At 38.5% G+C, this 27407-nt stretch overlaps 1 protein-coding gene across 6 annotated transcripts in view; it reads right to left on the bottom strand.

The window, feature by feature from the left end:
* Zeb1 (zinc finger E-box binding homeobox 1) overlaps window positions 1-27407 on the bottom strand; it is a 161195-nt gene that overhangs the window by 43822 nt on the left and 89966 nt on the right. For 5 of the 6 annotated variants that reach the window (XM_027405465.2, XM_027405463.2, XM_027405467.2 and 2 more), the window contains one exon: window positions 8151-8351. The exons of the other annotated variant lie outside the window; for it this stretch is intronic. In XM_027405465.2, coding sequence (XP_027261266.1) covers window positions 8151-8351 — 201 coding nt within the window. The remainder of the gene's footprint in view (window positions 1-8150; window positions 8352-27407) is intronic. 6 annotated transcript variants of the gene reach the window in all.

Below are 27407 nucleotides of genomic sequence, written 5' to 3' on the forward strand. Positions count from 1 at the left end.
CAAAGAGCAGAAGCTTCCTTCTTCCATGCCCGTTATATTGGCAGTCAGCATTTTCCAGATTAAAGATGGATCTTCCTACTTCAAAAGATCTGAATTAAAAGTGGGTCTTCCCACATCAAATTATTTAATTCAATAGTCTTTCTCAGTATGTCCAGCTGCTTGCTGTTAGTTAGTTCCAAATGTAGTCAAGATGACACCCAAGAATGGCCATCACAATCCCCTTCTTTTCAGGCAGCTTCTGACTTCATGTAGGGGAGGTTCCTTTATCTGAAAATGCCCTTAGTTTCTTTGGACCCACAGCCCTAGGCTGACAAAGTTCACCATTTGAGAAGTGAGCCTCTGCTGGCCTCCAGAGTGGTTTCTAAGAAGTGGTGACATTCAACTGGGTTTCCCCTACAACCACAGTCTCCTGCCCTTGTCTCTGTCACTTTGCCCACCGTTAGTGTTCACAGGTTTGACTTTGGTGTTTTCTGGCATGCACTTCTCCAGTCTTATTCTATTCAGGGCACAGTTTTATGTCTTTTGACAAGTATTAGAACATTTCACTCATAACTTTGAACATTTTTCCAGCTACGCCCTCTCTTCTCCTCTTTTGCTAAGAGCTAATGTCATAAACATCAATCCCAAAGCACTCAGATGCTCCCCTTTCTTCCCACTGTCCAGAAGCTAAACTGTGTCACACCTGCACCTCCATCTCCCCTCTCCTCTTTCTTCTGCTACCGGCTCCTAATATTTCTTCTGTTGTTGTTATTACTGTATACTTCAGCTATAACTTCATTTAGTGCTTCTATTTTCCCTGCTTTGGCTGGGTGGGGCTTTGTTTTTTGGTTCCAAGCCATGTTCATAATTGTTGAGTTTTACTCTGCTGGTTTACATTCCTGGTAATAAAGTCTAATATCAGTGTCACTTAAGTTCTGGGTGTCTGCTGCTGCTTCTATTCAAATTGAAATTTCCTCTTTCATGGTAACAAGTATTTTTGAAGGAAACATGGATGTCTTTAGTTATCACTTAAGACAGACAGTAGCTCTTATTTAAGTAACCAGCAGAGAGGCAGAGGGAAATGCATTCCAGGATACTCTCTCAGCATCTGTTCCCTGATGGGAAAAAGGGGCTTCTTGGAAGAGGCTGCTATTTACTGCAAAGCAGGATGACAGGATGACGTCAGGCTTTTCCCACTAGCCTCCATCTATATCACCCTGGATGAGAAAGGCTTCATTCCTGTCTCCAAGAGGCTTCTACTGAAAACCTGTTTGAGTGAATACCTTTTGTCATCTTGACTCTCCAGGAGGTTCCTCTGCCCTATTCAGCAAGATGATGGGATGCTTTATTGCTACTTGCTCTTGTCTGCCACCACTTTGGTAGGGGGTTGGGATGCTTCTGTTCAGTGGGAATAGAAGACAGAGCTTCCTACTGAGGAACCTGCAGTTTCCTCTGTGGTATTTGGCTACAGATAAATAGTTAACTATCTAAAAGAGCTAAGCTTGTTGCTTTCCTACATTTTGGCCAGGGAGAGCTTGAACTATTGTGTCATGTGTGTACCTGCAGAGGTTTTGGACCAGGCTTCTCCAACACACAGTCTTATCTGAGAGAGAGAGAGGACAGAAAATCTGAGGACTCCACTGTTGTGTTGTCATTTGGCTTCTTGAAGTTTCTGGCTTCTTTTCACTTTTAGAGACTTTTTAAATGTTCATTTTTGTATGTAACACACACACACACACACACACACACAGAGAGAGAGAGAGAGAGAGAGAGAGAGAGAGAGGAACAGAGAGAAAAATGTCTATTCCATTCTTCCAGAAGCAGAGATTTCTATATTTTTTCAATAGTTGATAAGTGATTAAATGATTATCTTTACTAGTTTTCAGATACTTTACTCATGAGCTAAGAAAACTTAATATTTTTAATTTGGTGTATTCTTTATTCATGTTTCAGGAAAGATAAACACTGCAGGGAGGCTTTTACATAGCTCATTTTTTATAAGTGTATTACAAAGGTCAGACAGAATGTCATATAATTAAAGATGAATATAGTAATTTAAACAGTGAAATGTCTAAACAGTGTCAGATAAAAATGTCAAAGAAGTGGAGCTCTCAAAATGAAAAGAAAAGCAAAGAAGGGAAAACCCGTTTTTCTTGAGATCAGTGATGTCAAATTTAAAAGGAACATGTCTTAAGGTACTAGGTGTAGACATCTCTTCAACATGTAGATGTACTAGGTGTCAGTGTGGAGACACAGATCTCAGTAAATCACAGTCCCTGCCTTTCAGAAGTTGTTTAGTGGGACAGAGCGATCAATAATCCAATCCAAAGCAGCTGTGGATACTGTAGGGTGCAGCATCCACTGTGTGTAGGGAGTTCAGGTATAAGAGGAAGTGACAAAAAGGAAAAGGAGTTTCAGATGGCAGAGGGGGCAAGACATGGGAAGGGTTAGAGAGAAAAGAATAAGGGACAAGAGTGGTAATAAGAGCCCATTTGTGAGGGGTGACTGTAAGGTCAAATCCAAATGCATCCAGGAGCTGCAGGAATGAGTCTGATCTCTTTCAGAAAGCACCAAGTTCAAGATCTGAAGACACCCAAACCAGGGTACAAGTCTCCACACAAAACACTTGCTCTCCTGTTCTTGGTTTCAAGCCATGCTTATTGTTAAGGCATTTTTACCATACTAGCTTAAGTTCCTGGTCAGTGTCATTTAGTGCTGGTGTGTTTGAGCTTTGAGGAACAGTGAAAACTGATAGATGGGCAAATGCCATCTACTATGTATTTCTACTTCTGACCACCTGCTGTAAACTTTAGGTAAAAGCATTTAATTTCCAAACAGAGAATGTTTTATGGGTTAAGTTGATAACTAGTGCTAGAAAGTAAACAAAGAACAAACATACCAAGCTAAATTAAAAACAAAATTAAACAAAAACAACCCCCCCAACTCTAACCACCAGCAGCCACATCACTTTACTAGCGAATAGAAAAATAATCAAAAACTGGCCTCATATCCATTTTTGACGATGTTATTATATATGAGTGGAATGTAGCTCTAATATAACTGGATATTTAGCATGATTTTCTATTATTATTTTTGCAGAGATGGATTAAAAGTTGTTCAGGACTGGAATGGCAGCTCCGGGGTAGATCACTTGCCTCACATGCATGATGCTGCAGGTTCAATCCCAGCACTGCTAAATGAAACAACAGCAACAGCTAGGCAACTCCTGGCTTGAAACAGCTTGACAAAAAGCAATTTATAGAAGAAAGCTACAGCTGTGTTCCAGCTCTGTCCTTGGTGCCATTCAGCAAATACTCCAGAAGATACAAGGGAAATGGACAGGATGAATGACAGAAGCAGGAAAAAAACAAAACACAAGGGTGGTTTAGACAGTTCAGAGGGTAAACACTGTGTGAGCAGGACCTGAATTCAGACCCTCAGCACCTATGTAAAAGCTGGATGCAGTGGCAGACCTGAAATCCCAGCACAGACGGGTAAGGAGAAGCAGAGATACGAGGATCTCTAGCTCACTGTCAGCCAGTCCAACCAACCAGCAAGGTGTAGCTTCAGTGAGACTCTCAAAAGATAAGGTGGAAAACAATAAAGGAAGACATCAGATACCCATTTCTGTCTTCCACATGCATGGTACACACCCATGTGAGCACCTGCACATATATGGGAACACATGCATGAATACACACACACACACACACACACACACACACACACACACACACACACACACACACAAAATAAAACAAAAGTATGCAATTTTGATTCCAACAAGATTGAGAGTAATGAACACCTCAATATTCAGTTTTCTTCAAATTGTAATAAACAACAGAGATGGAATAATCTTAAGCTTTTTTTCTCTTACTCCAGATCACATCTTTCAAAACATCCTTTAACAATCAGGATCCTACCTTCTTGCCTTCTCTCTAGCCATCATCCTGACTCAAGCTACTGCTCTCAATCTGCATTTATGCTGCTGCCTTCCTTCCTGTTTCCGGATTGGTGACACAGCATCTACAGCAAGCAACACCACTAATCTATCTGTATTCTCCTCACACCTCCCTCTGCAAAGTGCTTCTAATAATTTTAAGATCTTCAGATGTTATGGAATTTCATTACCACTCTGGCTTTATTGACTTTAATCTCTTTCTGCTTCTTAGCCTCTGGCTGTTCCTATCAAACAGGTGAAAGATTACAGTGATGCCCTGTAGCTATCGTGTACAGCTGATATGAAGTCAAAAAAGGTTACTTCACTATTGAGTTATTTCCCAAACTCGCACCCCTGGTCTAATTATAAGAAAAATCAGAGAAACCCAAATTGAGGGATGATCTATAAGATACCCGACTGGTTCTACTCAACCTTTGTGTCCTGGGACACAAAGGATGACTGTGATACTGTTACACAGAAGAGACGATGAAGGGACACAGGAACTACATGCAAGGTGACACACTAGAAGGAGCCCTGGAACATCAGTCAAATTGAAATAAAGTCTAGAGGTAAGTTAAATCTATTCCGTTCCATGTTCTTTACTCACTGTGGTGTCCTCTTAATAGGCTACCACTAAAAGTTTATACTCTCTTCTTGTCATACACACCTAATTTTACTTTATAGCTCTTAATGACATATGGAGATTACTTTAAATTCAGTTCATTACTTTGTTTGTTTTATAGTACTGGGGATTGAATTCAGAGCTTCACATATCCCAGGAAAGTCCTTTACCACTGAGCTATATCCCCAGCAGTTTATTATTTTGTATGAAGAAAACCTGGCAGATTACTCATTCTAATATCTACTTACCTGTAGGTTTATTGTTAAGGATGTAACTGTATCATTTGTAAATGATAGCTCTTCCCATTCGCATTCCTACCTCTATTGATTGACTTTCTAGTCTTCTACAGTGGAAAACACCTCAACAGAAGGTTGACAAAGCAATGACAATGGGTATCCTTAATTTGTTTATAGTCACAAAGATGTGCTCTTGTGAGACATAGAAATTCTTACTATTCCCAGAAATGCTCACTATTGCTTTTATGAGATCCACTAAGTTTTACTAAACATTTTCCTTCTTTTTGAGATAGTATTTGATTATTCTGAAGTCTATTACAGTGACAATTAAAATCTCCTTCAAAGGTTATCCTGATATAGCATTCCACATATGTACATGCACATATTTTTCTCATTTTGAACATCTGTAAAAGTATTCAATTTTATATATATATAAATGCTAATATTTAGTCTGGGATTTTGGTATCTGTGTTTGGACTGAGTATTTTCTTTTATTTGGTTCTATCTATGACAGTCCATTTAAAGAGATAGGTGATCATCTTTCTCATACTAGATTTTGAAGAACTTAGGCCTGAGACTACAATGTTTATGTCCTTGGGTGTTTAGTAGAACTCACTGTTGCTATGTGTATCAATGAGGCTAAAGGGTCCATGCAGGAAACACACACTAATATACAGAAAAGCTTACTGTTATTTCTTTTGGTGTTCAGGTCTATATATTTTAACCATGAGCTCATGTAAGGCCTTTTGCAATAGAACTTAACAGTTCTATTATTGCCCTAAGTCCCCAGGGCTAGTTACCATACTCCCTTTCAGGTCCTTACAACCAAGGATTTGTTACTTATTAAAGAGTTTCCCTAGTAGGATGTCAAATGCAACCATTAAAGAATGTAACCTTGAAAATGGATTTCTTTCACTCAGAATAATGCTCCGGATTTCTGTCAAACTCCATGCCAACAGTTTCAACTTTGTTATATCATAATGTTCCAGGCCACACAACAGTCTCCTTACCTTCCACCTTTGAAGGAAGTGTTTTTTTGAGATTTCATTTCAGGTATTACTGTGATTTTCTATGGAAGGCTGGTATGTTGCTAGACAGGGTAGAGTGGTTTATACAGCTGGCTGATTTTTCTGCCTAAATGATGCAGCCACTGCTGAGCGTGTATTGTTGAAGGCCTTGGTGGTTATAATATTGCTGTTTCTTCCTTCAGCTCTATTACTTGCAGTAGATACATGTTAACATATTTTCAAAAATTTTAAATACTTTATTTAGTTAGTATGTACTTGCACATGTGCCTCAGTTTATGTAGAAGACAACTTCTAGAGCTGGCCTCTTTTTCCACCATGTGGCTCCTGTGGATTGAATTGACAGTCAGGCCATGTTGCTGATCCTGCTAACATTTTTGTAAATGCACTTTATCATTAAGTGATGACTTTCTTTGTCTGGGGTAACAGCGCTTAATTTACATTCTATTATTCTCTCTGATCACCATTCTTATGGGGAAATTTTCTACTCTATCTCTTTGAGCCTATGTTCTCAAAGCTAAAGTGACTCTTTTGTAGTTGGAATAAAAAAATCAGTATAATCACCTGTAACTTCTGATTAGAGTTCAACTCACTCACATTGAATCACTGATAACATTGGACAATGCCATTCTGTTAGTTACTTCTGCAGCTTTGTAGTTCCTTTGTTCTTATTGTCTGCCTTTGTTGTTGGATGTTGTCATCGCAAGAGTGTAGTTTGATTTTTTGTTTCATGTATCTTCTGTAAGGTTTTTTTTTTTTTTCCTTATGAGTACCATATTTCTTACAGTGTGTGTTTGGAGAAATTTTTATCTCTTTGTTTCTAAATGATAGCTTTGCTGGGTATAGTATCTTGGTTGGCACTGTGGAATATATTATTCCACTTTATCCTTGCCTTTAAAAAGAAGTTTCTGCTTAGAAATTTTACAGCCTTGTGAAGTTTCCCTTATTTGTAGTGAGTCATTTTTCTTTTGGTGCTTTTAACCTCCTCTTTGCGTTTGGTTGGCTCTTTTTTGACAACTAGGTCTCCTAGAACAGTGCTTTGCTCACTTAGCTCACTGAAGCAGGCGCCCACCATGCATTCTCTCCCCCTTCCCTTGTCTGGAGTTGCACTGGGATGACTGGGCTGTGTGCTTCTACACTCAGACATCACATCTGCATCAATTCTGATGCATTCATGGCATTTACTGCTTTAGATACTATTGCTATTTATACTCTGCTCTCCTGAAATTCACACATGCCTTAGACTTTGATGTCTGTTATATGTGTCTGTTTGAATTTCATTTTGTGTGTAATTTTTCTCTACCTTATTTATTCTCTCTTCGACTCTCTTGACTTGCTATTAAATTCATTTTGGGTTTTTAGCACTTATTTTTTAAATTTTAGAAATGTTATTTTTAGCATACTTCATTTACTAATTTTGTATACATATGTGATACATAGACATCATCCTCACCACTGCTCTTCAACACTCCTACCAACCCCCTACTACCCACAAATCCCTCTTTCACATTTCTGTCTATTCATTCTAATTTGTGGCCACTGAGATGAACCAGGCTATCTGTATGCTCATGGGTTTGGAGCTAATCATTTATTATATCTGTAGCTTTAAACAAGACGGAGCATTTCATAATCAGAATAGTCTGAGTTAACTTTTGCTTCTTTTGCTTTCTCATGTTCCTGTCTACTTACTAAATTATTGAGAGACCTCTCTAGCACCAGGATGAAGGCGTATGCTCAATGGCTATGGATGTTTGCAATACCTATACTTTAAATTCAAACATGGCCTAAGATGTTTTAGGTTACCACTCACCAATGTGAATTGGGGCTCAAAAGCATCCACAAGAGTGAGTATGGAACCACTTCTCAGTCTTCTATTTCCTAATGCCTAGCCTAGCCAACTTCATTTGCTAACTTTGGCAGGGTACAGACAGTAGGGGGGTTGTTTTCTGTTCAGGGTTCCCCCATAACACATCTTTGTTTGAGATTTTTGCATACTGCATTATTTTATTATGTTAAAGTATCATTTATTACTTTATAAGCCCAGTGTTAATTTGGGTATCCCAATATGAAATTAAAGGTAGATACAAGCATTTTAACAATATGTGGGAAGCTTAACCCTGGTTAAAAAACTCTATTAAATTCCATTTATTTTAGGTACTGTTCAAACAGTCAAAACAATATCATTCTGATTCAAAATCTACTTTTAAAAAATAAGTAGGACATCTAATATTGGCTAATATACAAATGATTTTACTGTTTATTAAAAACTTTTATCCAATTTATCTTTTCATTTAATTCATTTTTAAAAGAGCAAAGAGAAGAGAATTTTTATGAGGAACTACACTCACCGTCATCTTGCCAGCAGTTCTTGGTACCGCCTTCCCTGTCGCTGCCTCCTGGTAATACTGTCTGGTCTGCTGGCAGCTCATCCTCAGGCATGCCACCTTCACAGTCAGCTGCATCTGCGATGCTTTCTTCTTCCACAATATGGAGTTTGTCTTCATCGTCGGAATCTGAATTTGCTTCTACCACAGTGTTATAATTTGTAACTGTAATACAAAGGAATGAATAATCAAAATTGGTATAAAAATCAGTTTCTACCCCTCATGAAAATACAAATTAACTTAAAAATAGATTGCAATTCAATAATTTTTATAAGTCCATAATTAGTAAGCAACTTGATAGCACATTTAGAAACTAGATAATTAGTGACAAATAATAATATCTACACTTACTAAAAATTCATGTAATGTACAAATGCTTTGCAAATATTAGCTGCATCTAGTTCTTAGAATTTTAAAATAAACATATGGTACAGAGTTCTTCCAGTTACTGCTTATATCCCTGTTCTACACATAAGAAAGCCAGGGAGAGAGAAGGTACTGTCTCTGGCATGCAGCCAGCAGGTCACGGAGCCAGGATTTGGAACCCAACAGTCTTTAGAGTCCATGCTTTGTGTTCTCAAATCATGTTACAAACAGTCTTCATCTGCACTGAGATTATTATGTACAGCACTACTATATACAATCAGGCTTCAAATCCTTACAGGTGCCATCTTTCCTAATAACAATTCATTCTTCATCAAAGTTACTCTAGGAAAAGGACTGCTATCAGCCATATGCAATGTAATAATCCCACAGTGAGTTTGCAAAGTATAAGCTAATTTAGGCAAATCTGTATGTAACAAAATTTCTAACTAATTTCAATGAATTTAATATCAAAAGTATAGAGATAAGCAATTCTTTTGAATAGTTTCCATACTTTGTAGATCCTGTGAGATATAGAAGAAAATAAAAGTATTTCAAACAATCTAGCACAATTGAAGTTTTCCTCTGGAGTGTACAATAATCACTCAGGTGGCACATTTAGTATCTAATGGGGTTTGCTGAAAGACCTAGTTTCAACTATTTGCCACACTGAGAGGGAAGGAGGAAGAGATGTTCAGTTCTGTCTAAATAACCAACACAGTTACTGCCCATTATCCTTCTCCTTGACTCTTAGTTACATTCTTGAAAGAAAGTAACCACCAAATGCTTAGATGACAGGTATCCATATGCCTCACCCCAAATAAGCTCACATACACACACTGTAGGTGTGTGCTCCACCCAGCCACATCCAACCACCCAGATATATGCACACCACTGACCACATGAGTCACACACACAATGGAAAGTATAGTTGAGCATGTAAAGTGACAGCAAATAACCAAAGCCCAGAATTGCTCACGTGGGCTGCAGCAAGATCCAGTTTGCTCAGAAAGTACTTGATGTGCCATTGCATGTATAGCAGGAATTTTTCACACTTTGGGTCCAAAGAAAACAGTTAGGTACATTAGCATGAATACAATCATCTAGATCTTTTTCTAAAAGAAAATGGTTTTCTCTCATTACAAAATGCATGTTCATCATAAAAAAGTTAGAATTAAAACTCTCAAAGTAAGCAAAAGTAACCATTTTCTCTCAACTTACATTATAAAGGTTAAAAACAGCCAAGTCTATTGCTTCAATGCACTAGGCACGCGATATTGAACACTGTCATAATCCTTATCCTATAATAAAAACACTATAGTTTTTGTATGGCACCTACTATAAAAGCAACATACAGCATCATATTCTACTGTTTGGCCACTTTAGAATGTGTTGCAGAGAACTTTCCTTGTCAATATATCTGAAACTCCATTTTTCCCTCAGGTTGGCCAGACAGCATTCCATTGTGCAGATGTATCCCCCAACCCAGTTTTTGCTAAAATTTACTTTGTTTCTGGTGATAATCACTAACATCAAAACAGCTTTTCTTTGCTGATATGTTTTGGCTAAGAACTGTCTCATGTGCTGATAGGCTGGGCATTGGTGGCATTCTTTTGAAAGCTCTCGATATGGATGGAGAGGTGGGTCATTCATGATGGCTTCTTGTTTTGCCCTTGGCTTCCTGTATACCATGAAGTGTATACTACTCTGCAGTTGTAAGATGGTTTGCTTAGATGCATGAGGTCAACCAGTGACTGGATGTTCTGGACTACTGAGTCAAATGTTTTCATCCTTTAAGTTGTTTCTGTCAGGAATTTGGCTAAAGTCATATGTAAGCATGAACTACAATGGCCCTCTCGAAAACAGATTTACCAGACAGTTTGTGGGGTAGAATGGTTGGATCGGAGGGAGGGGTGAGGAGTAGGGATTTGCTCGGTAGATAGTGTTCAATTGCCACTTTTCAAAGTGACTTTTTAACCATTCCCGATACTACCTGAGAAAGTCCGCTCAATATATCAATAAGGGAAAAGTTTCCTTTATTTAGTAAAGATGGAAGCATGAGAGGATTATTTGTGACAAGCCACAGCAAAGAGCTGGAAAGCAACTATACACTATCTACAACTCTAGACAGCAGAGTGAAGAGTGTGGGAAGGGAGGAAGATGATTCTCCAAACTGGTGATGGCTCTCATGATGGGCACCTAACCAACAACAAAGTGCAGCCATGTATGTGCACACACAGAATGGGGACTTTGCACATGATAAAACATGCTATTAACTTTCATCTTAATTTTCAAGGGTTCCTTATCAGTAGCCCTCTAAACGATTTGTTAAAGACATTTGATAGCTAGGTAAACAAACCAGTTCTCAATTCCAATAATCCCTGGCTATGCGGGAGAGCTGGGATGACTGCAGAGTTCTCTCTATGCTTATGAAAAGTGAGTATACACATGGACAACTGAGTTCCCTGCTACTTGTTGAAGGGAAGCACTGGGCATTTTAGGGATTCCAAATTGGCCATCAGTTCATAAGGTCTTACATTTTAATGAATACTACACTTTAGCATTATAATAATTAAATTTGTTACTTTTAGGTGGTTTGGCCAACTCTAGATTATATATTTAATGTATAACTAGAATGTTTTAGACTTGGATGCTTTCTCTGAATTTGGCTTTATGACCTAAGTGCAGTATTTTTAAGTATTTGGCTTTTGCCTTATATTTTCAGACTACCTTTTAAGCTACACTGCAGGGTAGGGTATTCCAAAGGCTACTTGTTATTTTATAGGACTTTCCTGTTCCCCAGTATGATCTATCATTGTGATATGAAAGGTAACCTGAACAACTAAAACAATATACATGTAAGATTGATTAAAGAGTATATTTTGATATGTGGCATAAAACTGGAAAAACACCCAAACTTCCAAACTTTATTGCTTAAGGCAGAAAAAAATACCAACAACTGTTCTCCAAGTTTTTTTTCCTATTCTTTTTATCTTTTGTCTCAATCACTCAGGCAGGGGAAATCAATCATCCTCATCATGATTTAGATGTCAGTCAATTTTCCCCATTTTCTGGATCTGCCTTTTAAAGCTTGAGACAGGGTTTCTCTGTAGCCCTGGCTGTCCGGGAACTCACTATGTAGACCAGGCTGGCCTCGAACTCACAGAGATCTGCTTGTCTCTGAATCCTGAGTGCTGGGAATAAAGGTGTGTGCCACCAGTGCCTGTAAAGCTGTGGACTTCTACAGACGATTTTCCTAAAGTATCACTGAAGCACACAGAATAACGCAGGCCCCAGTCCTTCTAGAGACTAATGGGAGAGCCTGGCATTTAGTCTTCTGCCCATTGTATCTCCATTAATCTTTGATTAAAATAAGTAATGTTCAGTTGGTGAGAGAGGGGTATTCTTTCATACTTTCCACAACATAACATAGTCATTTGTGACCTTGCTTCATAAACTGTAGTGATATTTATGATTTATTCAAGCTTGCCTGAGGATTCAGAAAGCAAAGTCAGCCACAAGCCATAGAAGCTAGGCTCCCAGCAGCCAGAAGTTAGGAGGTAGTGGTACACACCTTTAATCCTAGGACTCAGGATTAGTAGGTAGACTGATTTCTCTGGGTTAAAGGCCACCCAGGGATACATGAGATTGAATCAGTCTAAGAGTAACAGATCATGTGCCTTTAATCCCAGCACTAGAGGGGTATAAAAGACAGAAGCAGGGCCTTCAGTAGTCAGTAGAGCATTCAGTCTCTAGCCATGATGAGGAGAGCTCAAGTGTCAGCTCTTTCAGCCTGTGGTAGAGGTAAGGATTAGTGGCTGGCTGCTTTGCTTTTCTGACCTTCAGCTTGATGTTTGAACCCCAATATCTGTCTCTGGGTCTTTTATTTTTTCATGTTACAATAAACTGTGTGCTAAATGTATGTGTGTGTGTGTGTGTGTGTGGGGGTGTCTTAAAAGATTTGACAACAACAAAGGATTCTGAACCCAGAAACTTATTTTACAATCAAATGCAGAATAAATCTGTGGTGCTGTGGGAAGTGGTCACCCATGCTGTGTCACCACCTTCAGCACAGTATTGGTTGCAGACATACAAACAACATGGCACATGCTTCCCTGAAACACCTCATTTCACTAATGTGCATTTAAACTACACCACAGTATTTTAACTGTATCTACAAAGTTTCTTGCTTGTGCAGAGACACAGTACCTTTATCCCTCAACACATAAGTACCCATTCAGCATTATCTTTGGATTGTGCTGTATTACTTTATTTTTAAAACTGCCATTTGAGTTGCTGATTTGAGTTCATAAAAAAATGGTAAATGGTTTTTGGCTTGAGATTAGGACAGAGTTTTCAACATTTTCTGAAAGAGCCATAAACATCCTTCTACTATTTTATGTGTTTATGTCACATAGCATTCACAGAATAAGCAATTATAAAAATAAAAATGATAAACTGAAAAACAGTGAAGACGCTATAGATACTACAGTACTACATTCTCAGCTGAGATTTTAATTTTCCTATGAAAAGAAACAAGAATCTCAAGCTATTAGCAAGTTTTTTTTGTCTTTAATATGTAAGAAAACCATATGTATGCCAAAGAATTGTTTTAAAATACATCCTTTATGATTTGTTTTCAGCAAATCCTTGTAACTCTTCTCTAAGTGATTCTGAAGTAGACTGCTATAGACAAGAGCTGGCTTACTGTGCTACATACAGGGAGGTACCATTATTTCTTCTCCTCCAAACATATTTGGAACCCTTAATCACCATTAAGAGAGTTATAGTCTCAGTACAGGTGATCTTTCTGACTCTGAATTTAGTTAAAACAATGGATATTAAGAAAGCATTCTTTTTTAATTTTTATTTTATTAGTTCAAATTAGGAACAAGCTTGCTTCACATGTCAATCCCTTCTCCCTCCCCTCCCCCCCAACATCCCTCCTGCCCTTAGCCATCCCCCCTCCACTCCCCAGAAAGGGTAAGACCCTCAAAAGGGGCTCTCCAAAGTCTACCACATCATCCTGGGCCAGGCCTAGGCCCTTCCTCATGTGTCCAGGTCAAGAGAGCATCCCTTCATATGGGATGGGCTCTCAAAATCCCTTCTTTTTTTTTTAAAGACCTTACATATTTAATACAGTGCATTACCCCTGTACAAATGGAAAAAAATTAAGTTCAACATTTCTAGAACAATATGGGTGTTAATTTTTGTACAATGCCAACTGAACGCGGTAAACTGGGATACTTTTTTCCAAAGTTGACAGCACAGCTAAAGTTTCCAAAAATTCAAATTATATATATAAAGACCAATAATGGCAGTATGTTATGCATCAATAGCAGCAACAGCTTTTCCAGGTTCTGCAGTCATTTGAACAAAATTGTAGAGATATCCAGCACTCTCCATTAAAAAAAAAAAGTAAAAAACAAAATCCCAGAAAAACAGCACAGTTCTGTTACCCTTGTGGTACCTGGCACCATTTTTTTTTTTAAATTAGCTTCTCAATCATCATCTGGAAGGAAACCATTCTGAGCAACATCATTAAAAACAGCTCTGATAAAGCATGGTCACTACTATGTATCATAAAGCAGGTCCACATATGAGTGAGTACATATCATGTTTGTCTTTTTGTGATTGGGTTACCTCGCTCAGAATGGTTTCTTCAAGTTCCATCCATTTTCCTGCAAATTTCAAGATTCCGTTATTTTTTTTCTGCTGAGTATACTCCATTGTGTAAATGTACCACATTTTCTGTATCCATTCTTTAGTTGAGGGGCATCTAGGCTGCTTCCAGTTTCTGGCTATTACAAATAATGCTGCTATGAACATGGTTGAACATATGTCCTTGTTATATGAATGTGCTTCTTATGGGTATATGCCTAAGAGTGGAATTGCTGGATCTTGTGGTAGACTCATTCCCATTTTTTCGAGGAGTCGCCATACTGATTTCCAAAGTGGCTGGACAAGTTGGCACTCCCACCAGCAGTGGAGGAGTGTTCCTCGTTCTCTGCATCCTCTCCAGCATAAACTGTCATTGGTATTTTTGATTTTAGCCATTCTGACAGGAGTAAGATGGTATCTCAGAATTGTTTTGATTTGCATTTCCCTGATGGCTAAGGATGTTGAACACTTTCTTACGTGTCTTTCAGTCATTTTAGATTCCTCTATTGAGAATTGTCTATTTAGTTCTGTACCCCATTTTTTAATTGGATTGTTTGGTGTTTTCGAGACTAGCTTCTTGAGTTCTTTGTATATTTTGGAGATCAGCCCTCTGTCAGATGTGGGGATGGTGAATATCAAGAAAGCATTCTTATTATCACCACATGAGGTTAATGATTACTGACTTAGAGCTATTTCTTGTGGTATTATTTAAGGCTCTTGTGCTTGGTGTGGCTGCTCCCACGTCTCCCTCCTCTCCAAATCCTTAGTGTAACCCCAAGAAGCAGACACTATTGCATTTCTCTTTAGTCTACACATGATTAGACTAGGTAAGAAATTTGCACAAGGCTGGACTACAACATCACAGACTGTACGGTGTATGGCGCCTCCTCACTGAAGACGGTTGCATTAGTGACAGACACTGGTAAGTACATTTGCTGCTTTTCTGTCCTAGAAATTCTCAGCTCCACACCGAACAACTTGCTACTGAAAACATTTTCAAATAGAAAAATAATTTTAACCATTTTGATAATGGTTAAATTTTGATAATGATATAACAGTATACTATTGGGTAGTATCATCATTACAGCCAATAAACCTTTCAAATGTGTCTAAATTACTTAGTTTCTTGCACACAGCATTGTATTAACTATACCAATTAAAATTCTCTACAAACCCCCATTCCTTAAATGATATGTGATGGTAATAAAAATATTCAACAGATTACATGTATATGGTTTCATAACGGAGGACTGTAACCTCAACCTCAGCCACTGCCCTTTACAAAGCCACTCAGTGCTTCGGAAAGAAAGACTTTCACCACAGTGACTCACTGTGGACTGCGCAACACTCAACCTGCCTAGAGGAAGCCACTTTCGGAGGCAGGAGAGGAAAGATTAACTTTGGAATCTTCAGTTCTTGTCAGATGATACATGAGACAAGCTAAGGTCACATTTCAACATACGCTTTGGTATGCAAAGGCTTTCCTTTCCAGAGGTTTTTCATTATGTGAGAACATTAATTTATGTTTAACCTACATCTTATCCATTCCTATCTAGTTCCTTAAAACACTCATCTGCACAGCAGAAAGACAGAGCCTTTCCTAGGAAAGTCTTACCTTACAAAGACTGCATCTAACAGGGCATCTCTGTATTCAACAGGCTAGCATACAGGCATGAAGTAAGAGACTTAGAAAAGTTTTGAAATGTTTTCCAGAGCCAGCAGGTCTCGTTTTTAGGAAGAATTTTTTGTATGTGTTAGAATGATGCTGAGAACAATACAAATTTAGGCATGTGTCCTATGAAGAAAAAGGTAAGAGAAATTGAATGGGAACTTCTATTAGTAGAGGTGAAAATAACATTTGCACATACATGACATACATTCACATGTGAGAGTGTGTGTGCGACATTTTAAAGACAGTACCCGGGTGCTGCCTTCTGTATAGCAGGCACAGACTCATTTGTAGGGTTGAATATGGGGCCATACTTTCTCAGTAAAGAAACTAGACAGTGTAAATAAATGTCATTGATGATTCCAGAAAACAGAGGGTTGGGGGATCCTTTAAACAACCAGGACAATAAATAACCACACAGAAGAAAAAGTAGAGACCATCTGATGACCCAGAGTTTAGAGAAACATTCTGCACATGAAAGTATTCCATGAAAGACATACATGCATATTATACTTGGTCCACACTGAAAATATGATTTGACATGGCTTTTTACTTCAATGAAAGGTAACATTAATTTATTACCTACATGCATTTCACTATATAATGATATAATAGTATACATAATGTAATACATAGGTGACATAATAATGTGTAAGATATATATATGTATGTATTATTCAAGTTTAAAAGACAAACAAAAATGGCATCAAACTAGGTTTAAAGCACTCATGTGCCAAACAAATGTTAGGTTAAATAACAGTAATGGTTTCACCAATTTGGTTTTAATCACTCTGTATATACTCTCCTTAATCAAGCATATACATTCAATTGAACAGTAATCATAAAACATTTTTATATATTCAAAGTATCTTTTTAAACCTAACCAGAATGAAAGACAATGGTTGTGAACTCTCCCTGAGAGGCCTGGCGGCTTTCACTGCCTTCATACACAAGCTATTAATAGAATGAAAACTGATAGGCAAAGGCACAGGGTTTTCATCACTTGCAGAATCCTAGTTTTTATTTTTTCCTTGTCTCTCACTACCTACTAGAAATTCACAGGATTTGACTTCAGCACTCTCTCAGTCCTTAGTCTGGTCTTTTCTCATCTTCCACAAGTCCTCTACCTGCACTCCAACAACACCTTCTTACAGCTCTCACTCACACAAGAGCTAATTTCAATGAGAATGGACTCAGCTCACAAGCAGAGAGATCAAACAGTGAGAGTTGAGTCTCAACACACTGAACTAACTCAGTCCCAGAAACAGGCACTGCATGTCACAAAGTGTTTGTGATGAAATAATTCATACCAGTTTATCAATAACTAATATTTTCTTCATAGCCAAACTGTCTTTAAAAAATGGTTTAACTTATATGAACTGTGACTTACAGAATATTAGTATGACAAACCCAAGAAAAGTATGAAATAGAATTGAAAAATCAAACACAGATGTATTGAATTAAAACTATACAAGCCATGTCCTGACTAATCAATGCAAAATTTCTTCTGTAAGGATCAAGTGATATACATGATCCACCAGCCTAGTTGATTAATTGTGGAGAAAAACTAAGAAACACAAACATTCAATGTCAAAATGCAGTGGGCTAGAGATATGATTCAGTAGAAGAGTGCCTGCCTAGTATGTATGTATGGTTTGATCCCCAGCAAACACAAACACACACACACACACACACACACACACACACACACACACACACACACACACACGTATGTGAATAAAAGAAGCAAGTGAAATTAAAGTAACTAATTATAAAGGAACTTAAGGTTTTTTATAAATAAATATTTTCATAAGTCTAAGCAAGTAAATTTGATAAAAATTTCCTGGAAAATATAGATGATTATAGTTTTAGAAGGGAGATAACACATACAGACACTCCAGAATAAAATCTGGAAAGTTGCCCAAAAGCTAACTAATCATCCCCCAATTACCAGAGCCTTCCCTGGAGACTTTCTTGCAAAGCCATATAGTTATGATGCTTCTTAAGAGCACATAGAAGGGCACCCCAACTCTTCTCTGAGGCAGCATAATTATCATTTAATTCTGAAAATGACATTCAGACATATCCCCTTCAACGGAGATGCAGTTTACTAGTCACAACTAGTAAATGTAAATTAAGTATGTCACTAATTTATTCAAAGAATAAAGTAAACACTGCCCAACACCAGGAATAGATGAGACTTTATTAACACATTAATAGAAAGAATGATTTCTACAAAATCTGAAAGGCATTTGGAAAAATAATTTAACATCCTTCCTGATATCTGTATAGGGAACAACACTGGCACTGGAGAGATGGCTGTAGAGGTGCTTGCTGAACAAACAGGAAGCCTCAGTTTGGATCCCAGAACCTAAGTAAAATGTAGGGCATGAGAGTGATTGCCTGTGATACCTGCACTGGGGAGGCAGAGAGAGGACAGAGAATAGGGTTTACCGGCTGCCAGCTTAGCTCTAGGTCCACTGAAAGACATTGACTCACGGGAATAAGGAAAGTGATAGAGCAGGGCACTGGCATCCTCATCTAGTCTGTAATCATGTAAATGTCTTGCATCTGCACACACATGCATGGACATACCATAGTTACACACACACACACACACACACACACACACACACACACACACACACACTCTCACACTTTCACACAAAATACAGTAATAAATAAACTGAGCTAGTATCATGATATTTATTTATGTACTAGAGATATTTATAAGATAAAAACATTGACTGTCATTATTAACAATGTTCTAAAACAGTAAGTTAATTTTTACAAAGAATAAATGAGAAATTATACTAAAATGAGAAAGTGAAATTTATTATTAACAATGTTTTAAAACAGTTATTTTTTACAAAGAATAAATGAGAAACTATACTAAAATGAGAAGGTGGAATTTATTATTTGTAGGTAATATAATATTTCTGAAAAATTCAGAAAAATAGTACTAAATATTAGCATTAAGCACTTGTGACTTAAATTGAAAAAAATTAATAACCTTCTAATATGTCAACAACAACCATCTGAAGATACAATGGAAGGAAAAATTCCACTAATACAAAACAAACCATACAAAAGACAGTGCATGAAGGAAAAGCTTAGAGACAGGAAGGTCTCACATGAAGACCTTCAGCATTCCACTGAAGGCCAAAACAAACAAAAAGGTTCATCTTATTGGATAAGAATGATTTTATAATATAAATACACCAATTCTACCTAAAATATTCTACAACAGCACAATGCTCATGAAAACACTAAACCTGGCATATGGATGAGAAATGTAAGTGATTTGGATCCAAAGATTCCAGAGTTCATCAAGAAGGAGAAGCTCAGTCTTATGATTAGGTTACCTAGTTCAAACCACAGCCCTGCCACTCACCATCCACATCACCTTGGAATATGACCTATCCTTTGCACACCCTAGCTCCCTTCACTGAAAGATGGGGATATGTCTCTAGCATGGTTACCATAGTGATGGAAACTATTATATATGCAAAACATTTTGTAGAGTACTATACACATAGTCTCAAGGAATATTGTTAGTATTATCTGAGAAAATAAAAATATTCAGGAAAATCAGAAAAAGTTGTGGGTGGATATGGACTTGTCACAAACAGCAAATGTGCGCTTATACTTTTACAGGTAGTCATGGGCTTGACTACACTTCAATAATAGATCCCCACACAAACACAAGTCTAAATCAGTGTAGGGAAGAAGTTTTCAATTAAAATCATGTGGAAAAAGTAAAGCCAGAAACGTGTAGCTCACTATTTCCACTACAGTGAAATCTACATACATCAGAGATTTTACCTTGGTGAACTTCAGAGTAAGAAAGCTGCTTTGAGCAGGGTACAAACCCAGAATCTGAACAACATATGCAAACATGAGAGAAAGTCAGTTTCTTAATGATACAGAAAAACCCTCAATACACATAAGGAAAAGATTAGTCACCCAATAATAATATGAAAAATATACACACACAGCACCATGAATGGCCTCCAAACAGGCCAAGATGAGCTAGACTCCTAACGGGACCACACAGGTGGGTCCTGACCTCTGCAATCACCTTCACGTGTACTTTCAACTTTCTTGTTCTTTCTGATCTCAAAATTCCCACTTTTCACAATCCATGGCTCTGTCTCTCTTGATTACAAAGTTTCTTGGAAAGTTTAAAAATGAGTTTCTTCCTGTTTTTAACTGAATACACTCCAGTCATAACCTTGCATTAGCCATTGTCATGACTGTGAAGGAGAGTCATACCAATGCAATGACATACTTGATCTACTGCACACTTGTCACATCCCATGACTCTCTCCCTTAGAAAATAATCCCTTCTCTTGGCTGGATGGGTTCCTCTTAGTTTCCCAGATGCTGCTTTCTTGGATCTTTCATCTCCTGGACTTCAGTCTGGCTCCCCTCAACCACAATATTGCATATACTCTCTCTTGATGAAATCCTCAACTTATCATTGAATTTTATCCAAATGGATCCTTCTTTATTTGAAAACACCAGTTACTCACCCCAGGGATCACAGGCTGGGTAGGAGTTACAACTCACTGCTGTCTATATGGAAGATAGCTTCACATCACAAATGGTTAGTCCAGGAAAAGACCAAAGCATGGCCCTACTGAATTGATATATTTTCATTCCATTGTAAACTTGAAAAATCCTAAACTGAGCCATTGTCAGGGGCTATCTGTGTTTATCACTTACTGCCATTATCTACTAGGTGGATGGACAGACAGAAGTTTGATATATTGGCCAAAAAAGTCCCAGAAAAAAATGGTATAAGCAAGGGCTAAGGAACACTACAGAATTAATTCAGTAAACATTTTTCAAAATTTAAAATGTTTACCTATTCTAAAACAAAGTCATTAGCATTTAGTGTACAAACTTACTTACACATGCATGTAAACATATATATTTCTATCATTAAACTGATTTTAATTACACAACCTATTAACACTCATTGGAGATCCATCCCCTTTTACTGATATATGCAAATGTCCTTTATAAAAGTTTGATTCTATTTTTGCAGGGTTCACAACAAATGTCATATATTACTTTATACATTTAGGGCAATGACACTGTCCAGGACATACAAATGAGGAAATGAGATATGGAAAAAGTCACTTGGATCCTGCTTTATTTTTTCATATAATTTGAATGTTTACTTTGTTTTGAAATACTTTAACAAAGATAAGTTCTTTAAATGTTTAAGTCTGAAATGACTTTCAGCACCACTGTTGCTAGTGGCAAACTTCAGGAAACTTAACTGCAATTCAAGAAAATAGTTTCCTAATATTTCTATTATGAATTTGAGCTTGGATACTAAGTATAAATTACAACTGAAAACAGTAATTAAACTGGGCACTGTAGTGCATGCCTTTAATCCCAGCACTTGGGAGGCAGAGGCAGGTGGATCTCTTTGAGTTTGAGGACAGCCTGGTCTACATACTGAATTCCAAGATAGCCAGGGCTGTCAAGAGACTCTGTCTCAAAAAAGCAAAAGCCCAAACCAAACCCAAACAAAAAACCAGTAATCAACATAAGCAGTGAGAATGAGAGAAAGAGAGAAACAGCTCAACAAGAAAGACACTTGCCACCAAGCCTGAAGACTTGGGTTTAGTACCTCAGTCTTACAGGGTGAAATGAAGAACCAACTCCCATGGTGTCTTTTGACCCTTATATTCATTCTGGGGGAAGCACATGTGTTCATACACACAATGAAATAAAAATAAATATAATGACAAATTTAAAAATACTGAAATTTAAAGGGAAAGAGTAAATGATATTTAAGAAGACAATAAATGTTGTAAATAGATATGTATGAACAAAACTAGCTTTCACAGCACCAGAAGGTGCTATTCACACTGCCAAGGGAGGGAAAAATCAATAGTCCTACCCAGCTGTGACACTTAAGAACCACAACAATGACCATCACAGCAAGATATTCCTAACAGTAAAATAGTGGCACTCATACCTGGGCAATAACAGTTCTATAATTTGACTTAAGTCCAGTTTAACAGGAGGGAAATGATGCCTGGTACTGAAAACCAGCCAGCTTCCCAGGGCTAGTGAAACTGAGGCTCTTATAGGAGAATCTATGGCCACCACTTTACAGAATTCTACTTACCCTCATACCCACAGGTAAGTATAGGTCTTACCCTTCATCAACAAAGCCTCTCTTCACATCAGATAGAGACCACTACAGAAAACCACAACTGGTCAAAAAGCTAAGAACAGCAGATCATGGAGTGTCCAGCCCCAGTGAATACATCTATAATACAACTTCTGCACCCATAGTTCAGGGACGGCTTGGAAAGGAGAACAAAAGAATTTAAGAGCCAAGGACCAGGATGTCTGCTGTGAGATTGTGTCACCTAGAAACAACAGGGAAGATACACCCAGGATATCTCAACAAGACCTGAACATTGACAACATCAACAGACATCCTAGCACAGAAGGCGGAAATTTCATTGAGCCCCATCCCTTGACAAAGAACTACAGGCAACTAATGACTGCCGATTGCCAAGAGTAGAAGTGGTTTCCCCAGGAGTAAGCCTCCTAATTAACTATCTGATTCCAAGTGGTTAGCCCTCAAAATATATACATACAGGCAACACTGAGTGCATTCAGCAGGTTGTTTTCATGTATTTATAGATATATATGTGCAAATATAAAAATAATAAAAAAGAAGTCATGCGTTTAAGAGGGAGGAAGGAGAGGGTGTGGGTGAAGCTAGAGGGAGAAGACATAGGAGGATTGGAGTGAGGCCTGGGAAGGGGAGAAATTATGTAACTATAATTAACTTTTTAAATTAATAATGTTCTTCCTGTATAAAAGGTAGCAATATGTCACAAAGTACATATAACATAGATTCATGTTTTCTGTTCATAGCCACATGAGACATGGAATTGCACAGAACACAAAGAAAGGCAATACAAGATAAGAGGCAAAGAGCAGGGTGAGTTTTGCCCCTTCCCATGGTGCACCGGAAGTTGTCCATACCTTGCAGAGGGCAAGTGCCTTCAGTCCCCAAGAGAAAAACTCCACTACAGTTACAGTAGCACCCACCTACCCATACCACAGCCAACTGCAGGTGTTTGCATCTTGTTATTTTTCTCATTTTACAAAAACATAGATCAGTAAGTATTTTATCATTTTCTGACTTTGATTTTGAGACCTGTTGATTAGTAGCTGAAATGGTAATGAAAAATATGATGAAGGGAACAAAAGTTCTATCCTAATTAATTTCATTTGGTCCTTCCTGATGCCTTTAGACTAGAAATACTAGTTTCTAATGTAAAAAAGCTAGGATGGAAAGAAAATTAAAGAAGGAAGAGGAAAGGTCATGAACCCAAGAAACAGATTAACCGTCTGACCATTGGTTTCCTCACTTGTTTCCAGAAGTGCCAGGAGTGTGTAGTACCCCACTAAGACCCAAACAAAGCCCTTTCCCCCCTCTTGGGAGCTCTTCCAAGGGCCACTTTCAGTACTGAGGTACTCAGTACTGCCTCGGAGACAAAGTCCCCTTGGTTATCTACTGTACAGACTTGGAAGCCCAGGCTACAAAGATGAAGTTTGAACTGGAACTTAAGTCCCTACTCTTTTTTTTTAACATATGAGGTTGGTGTGCATGAGAAGGATTCACACATATTGAGGTCACTTTGGAGAAACCAGTTCTGTCCTTCCACCATATGGGTTCTGGGGACCCAACACTTTCTACATTCAAGAGGGAGACTGGTTAGCACTGCAGCCAGAGACACTAGCATGGGCCATGAGATGCCAGCATGGGCTAAGAGACACCAGCACAGGCCATGCTATGAGATGCCTGCATGGGTGATGAGATACCAGCACAGGCCATGAGACACCAGCAGGGGCCATGAGATGCTGGCACAGGCCTTGCACCCTCGCACTGCAGCCAGAGACACTAGCACAGGTTATGTGGCTCTGCAGACCAGACTCAGACCAAGAAACAGAAGTCAAATCCTTGAGTGACAGAAAGAATATCCTCAGCAATACAAGGGCGAGGCTCCCAGTGAACTGTTAAAGGCTCAACAGACATTTAATCACATTTTTTAGTTTTTGACTCCAATACATTTTAATGTTATATATCCTTACCATTTTTCTTTCTTTCAGAATAAAAGTGGAGGGCAATTATAACACAGACCCTAGTTCAGATTATTTCCCTGATATAAAATTTTTAACAGCTTTCTACTGCAAATCTTATACAAATTCCAAATCCCAGCTCACAGCAAGTCGCCCTCTCCAGAGCCCACATCCTCTTTACCACCCATTACTCACCACACACAACCCTTGACTTTTAGGCATCCTTTCCCCCTCATCATTTTGTCTAGTGTTAAATTACAACACATTTTTTAGAATTCATATCTAATCCATCAATAAGTCTCTTGGTTACCTCACTGTCTCAAAAGTGTTGCTCCTACTTCAAGCTGAGCCCCTCCTCTATACCAGAACTATGCCATGAAACAGTCAGGTGACCACCTGAATGCATGAAACACTGTCTCTGTTTCTTTGAAGCCTTTTGCTTCTCTCTGCACTATTGTGGCCTGCATGGCTCTGCATGTGCTCTGGCCTCCTGCATAGTTGTATGTTATCACTAGAGGCTCTTTGTTCTTTGTGAATGCCAAGCCTTTCCTCACCCTTTTAGCCCTTGTGCTTGCCTTTCATTCTGACTGGAATGTTCTCTTTCCTTAGGCCTGTCCTCCACTTTTATACTCTCATGCCTGGCAGACTTTACTACCTGTAATTATCATCTTTAGTTATTTGCTTGTTTTCTTTTCTCTATTTTAATTTCTCTGTATATTAGCTTCCTGCTGCTGCTTTAACAAATTTGTGTTGAACAGAGCTTTGTCAGTGCCTTGGATTATTCCACTGTCTTAGTCACTATTCTCTTGCTGTGAAGAGACGCCATGACCAAAGCAACTTATAAAGAGAGCATTTAATTGAGGCTTGCCTACAGTTTCAGAGGGTGATTCCATGCCCATCATGGCAGGGAGCATGGCAGCAGGCAGGCAGGCATGGTGTTGTAGCAGTAGCTGAGAACTTACACTGATCTACAAGAAGAAGGTAGAGAAAGACGGCCTTGCATGGTCTTTGAAACCTCATATCCCACCCCTGGTGATACACCTCCTCCAGTAAGACCACACCTCCTAATCTCCCTAACCGGTCCACCAACTGCAGACCAAATACTCAAATACATGAGCCCTTGAGAGCCATCTGCATTCATACGACCACATCCACCATGTTCTTACTACACTTTCAGAGTTTATAAAGTTTAGAAATTTCATTTCCCTTTTCTTGAAGTCCTTCCCATTTTCAAGGTCAGCAATGGCCAGCTGAAGATTTCCTTGTACATCTTTCTACAGCAGCCGTCTTTGGCCTCTACCCTCTAGCTCAATGGATCCTTAACACTGGGCCTGCTCAGAGAACCCCAAATAATCCCCCTTCTTTGAGATAGGTTAATTAGTGTTCTTTGACACCAGAAAAACAAAATTTAAAATCACATGATGTCTCATTTGCTAATCAGACTGTTCAGATTAGATGATGATGATGATGATGATTAATATTATTATTATACTATTATTATTATTGGTCTACTTGACACAAATTCAACTTCAATTGAGAAAATTCCTCTATTAGACAGGCCCATTGGCAAGTGTGTGGGGCATTTTCTTGATTAATAACTTATGTGGGAAGGCCCAGCCCACTGTGGGCAGTGCTACCCTAGGTTTGTGGTCCTCAGTTGTTTAAAGAAGCTGGCTGAGCAAGCCAGAGGGATGGTCTCTGCTTCAGTTTCTGCCACTTCCAGGTTTGTGCTTGAGTTATTGCCCTGACTTCCCTCATGATTGACTGACGTCAACCTGAGAGTTCTAAGATGAAATAAATACTTTCCGCCCCAGTTTGAGTTTGGTAATGGTTTATCATATCAACAGGAAACAAATTAAGACAGCAATTATCAAGGGAAAAAAACCCAAACCAGAAAATAAATGCTGGTGGGAGGTAGGAAGGGAGGCCAACAATGTGCTAGGGAAATTTAAATTAGTAGAGCCAAGAGGAGCCTCAAGCAATTAAAAATTGAGTGGCCATATGATTCAGTTATACAATTCCTGGCATATTCCCAAAGATCTACATCAGAGAACCACAGAGATGCTTGCACAATCTATGTTTACTGCTGTGCTATTCATAGTAGCCACAGTAACCAGGAAAGGGAACCAGCCTAGATGCCCATCAACAGATGAATGGATAAAGATGCTGCATATATACACAATGGGGTTTATTCAGACATAAAAAATAAATCATGTCATTTGCAGGAAGAGGGATGGAACTGGAGATAATACTAAGCAAAATTCTGCATGTTTGGGCCTAAGGAGATGGCTCAGTCAGCAAAGAGCCTGTGGTACAAGCATTAAGATCCATTCATATCCCCAGCACCCATGTAAGCCAGGCATGATGGTGCAGTCCTATAGCTTTAGCATTGAGGGGGCGGAACTGAGACAGGCAGAGCCCTGGCCTTCGCTGGACAGCCAGTCTTAGCCAGTTGGTGAGCTCCAAGTGAAGTGAAGACCCTGCTTCAAAAAATAGTCTCCACATGCGCGCACACACACACACACACACACACACACACACACACACACACACACACACACGACACTCATGTACACATGCACAAACACATTGTGTGTTTCACTCATATGCTCAATTTAAATTTTACTTATATAACATGAAAGTGTAAGATTGACTGTGGAAAGAGAGGAAATAAGAGAGGGTAATGGGGCTAAACAGTACACAATATTAAGATGCCATATTCTGAACAACAATTTAAAAAAATTTAAGATGAGTTGATTAGTAAGCAGAATTACTACTTAATTCTCCTTTGTCAGGAACCATACTTACTGGTTGTATGGATTAGGGCATGGATGTATTTAAGAGGCCACTACTCTACCTGTCCCTCTTTGATTAAAAGTAAGGTGCATAAGGATAAAGGTGCTATTTTTACATCATTGTTCACACCATTAGTCTAAGTTCCAAGTTTTTCAGGTCCTGCACATACATGTAAAATTTTTATGGAACTAGTAAACAAGCTAAAACAAAGGGCTTTTGATGATGCTCTTACAGCCTTGGATTTGGATCTCAGCCCTTGGACATGCCAGACATGCACTCTACTGCTGTGCTGCACACTCAGCCCTAATCACACTCTCGACTTTCCTGGCTCTTACAGTAATCTGCAACAGTGCCCACTTCCCACCTTTTCATTATATTCATAGGTTCTTTTAGGTCTTTAGTGAAGTGTGGAACATTCTGATTAACACTACAATAAAGGACAAAGTGCTACAAAAACTCATATTGAATCACACTTAAAAACACAAGCTGTCTTGTGGAGTTGTATCCCCCTCATCACTCCATCAATGACTGAGGCAGGTGGAAGAGCTGTCCCTGAACCCCACCAACTGCAACACTCAGGAGAGCAGGTTGTGCACCTTGTCTGG

This window comes from Cricetulus griseus, chromosome 3 (assembly GCF_003668045.3).
Source record: "Cricetulus griseus strain 17A/GY chromosome 3, alternate assembly CriGri-PICRH-1.0, whole genome shotgun sequence".
NCBI lineage: Eukaryota > Metazoa > Chordata > Mammalia > Rodentia > Cricetidae > Cricetulus > Cricetulus griseus.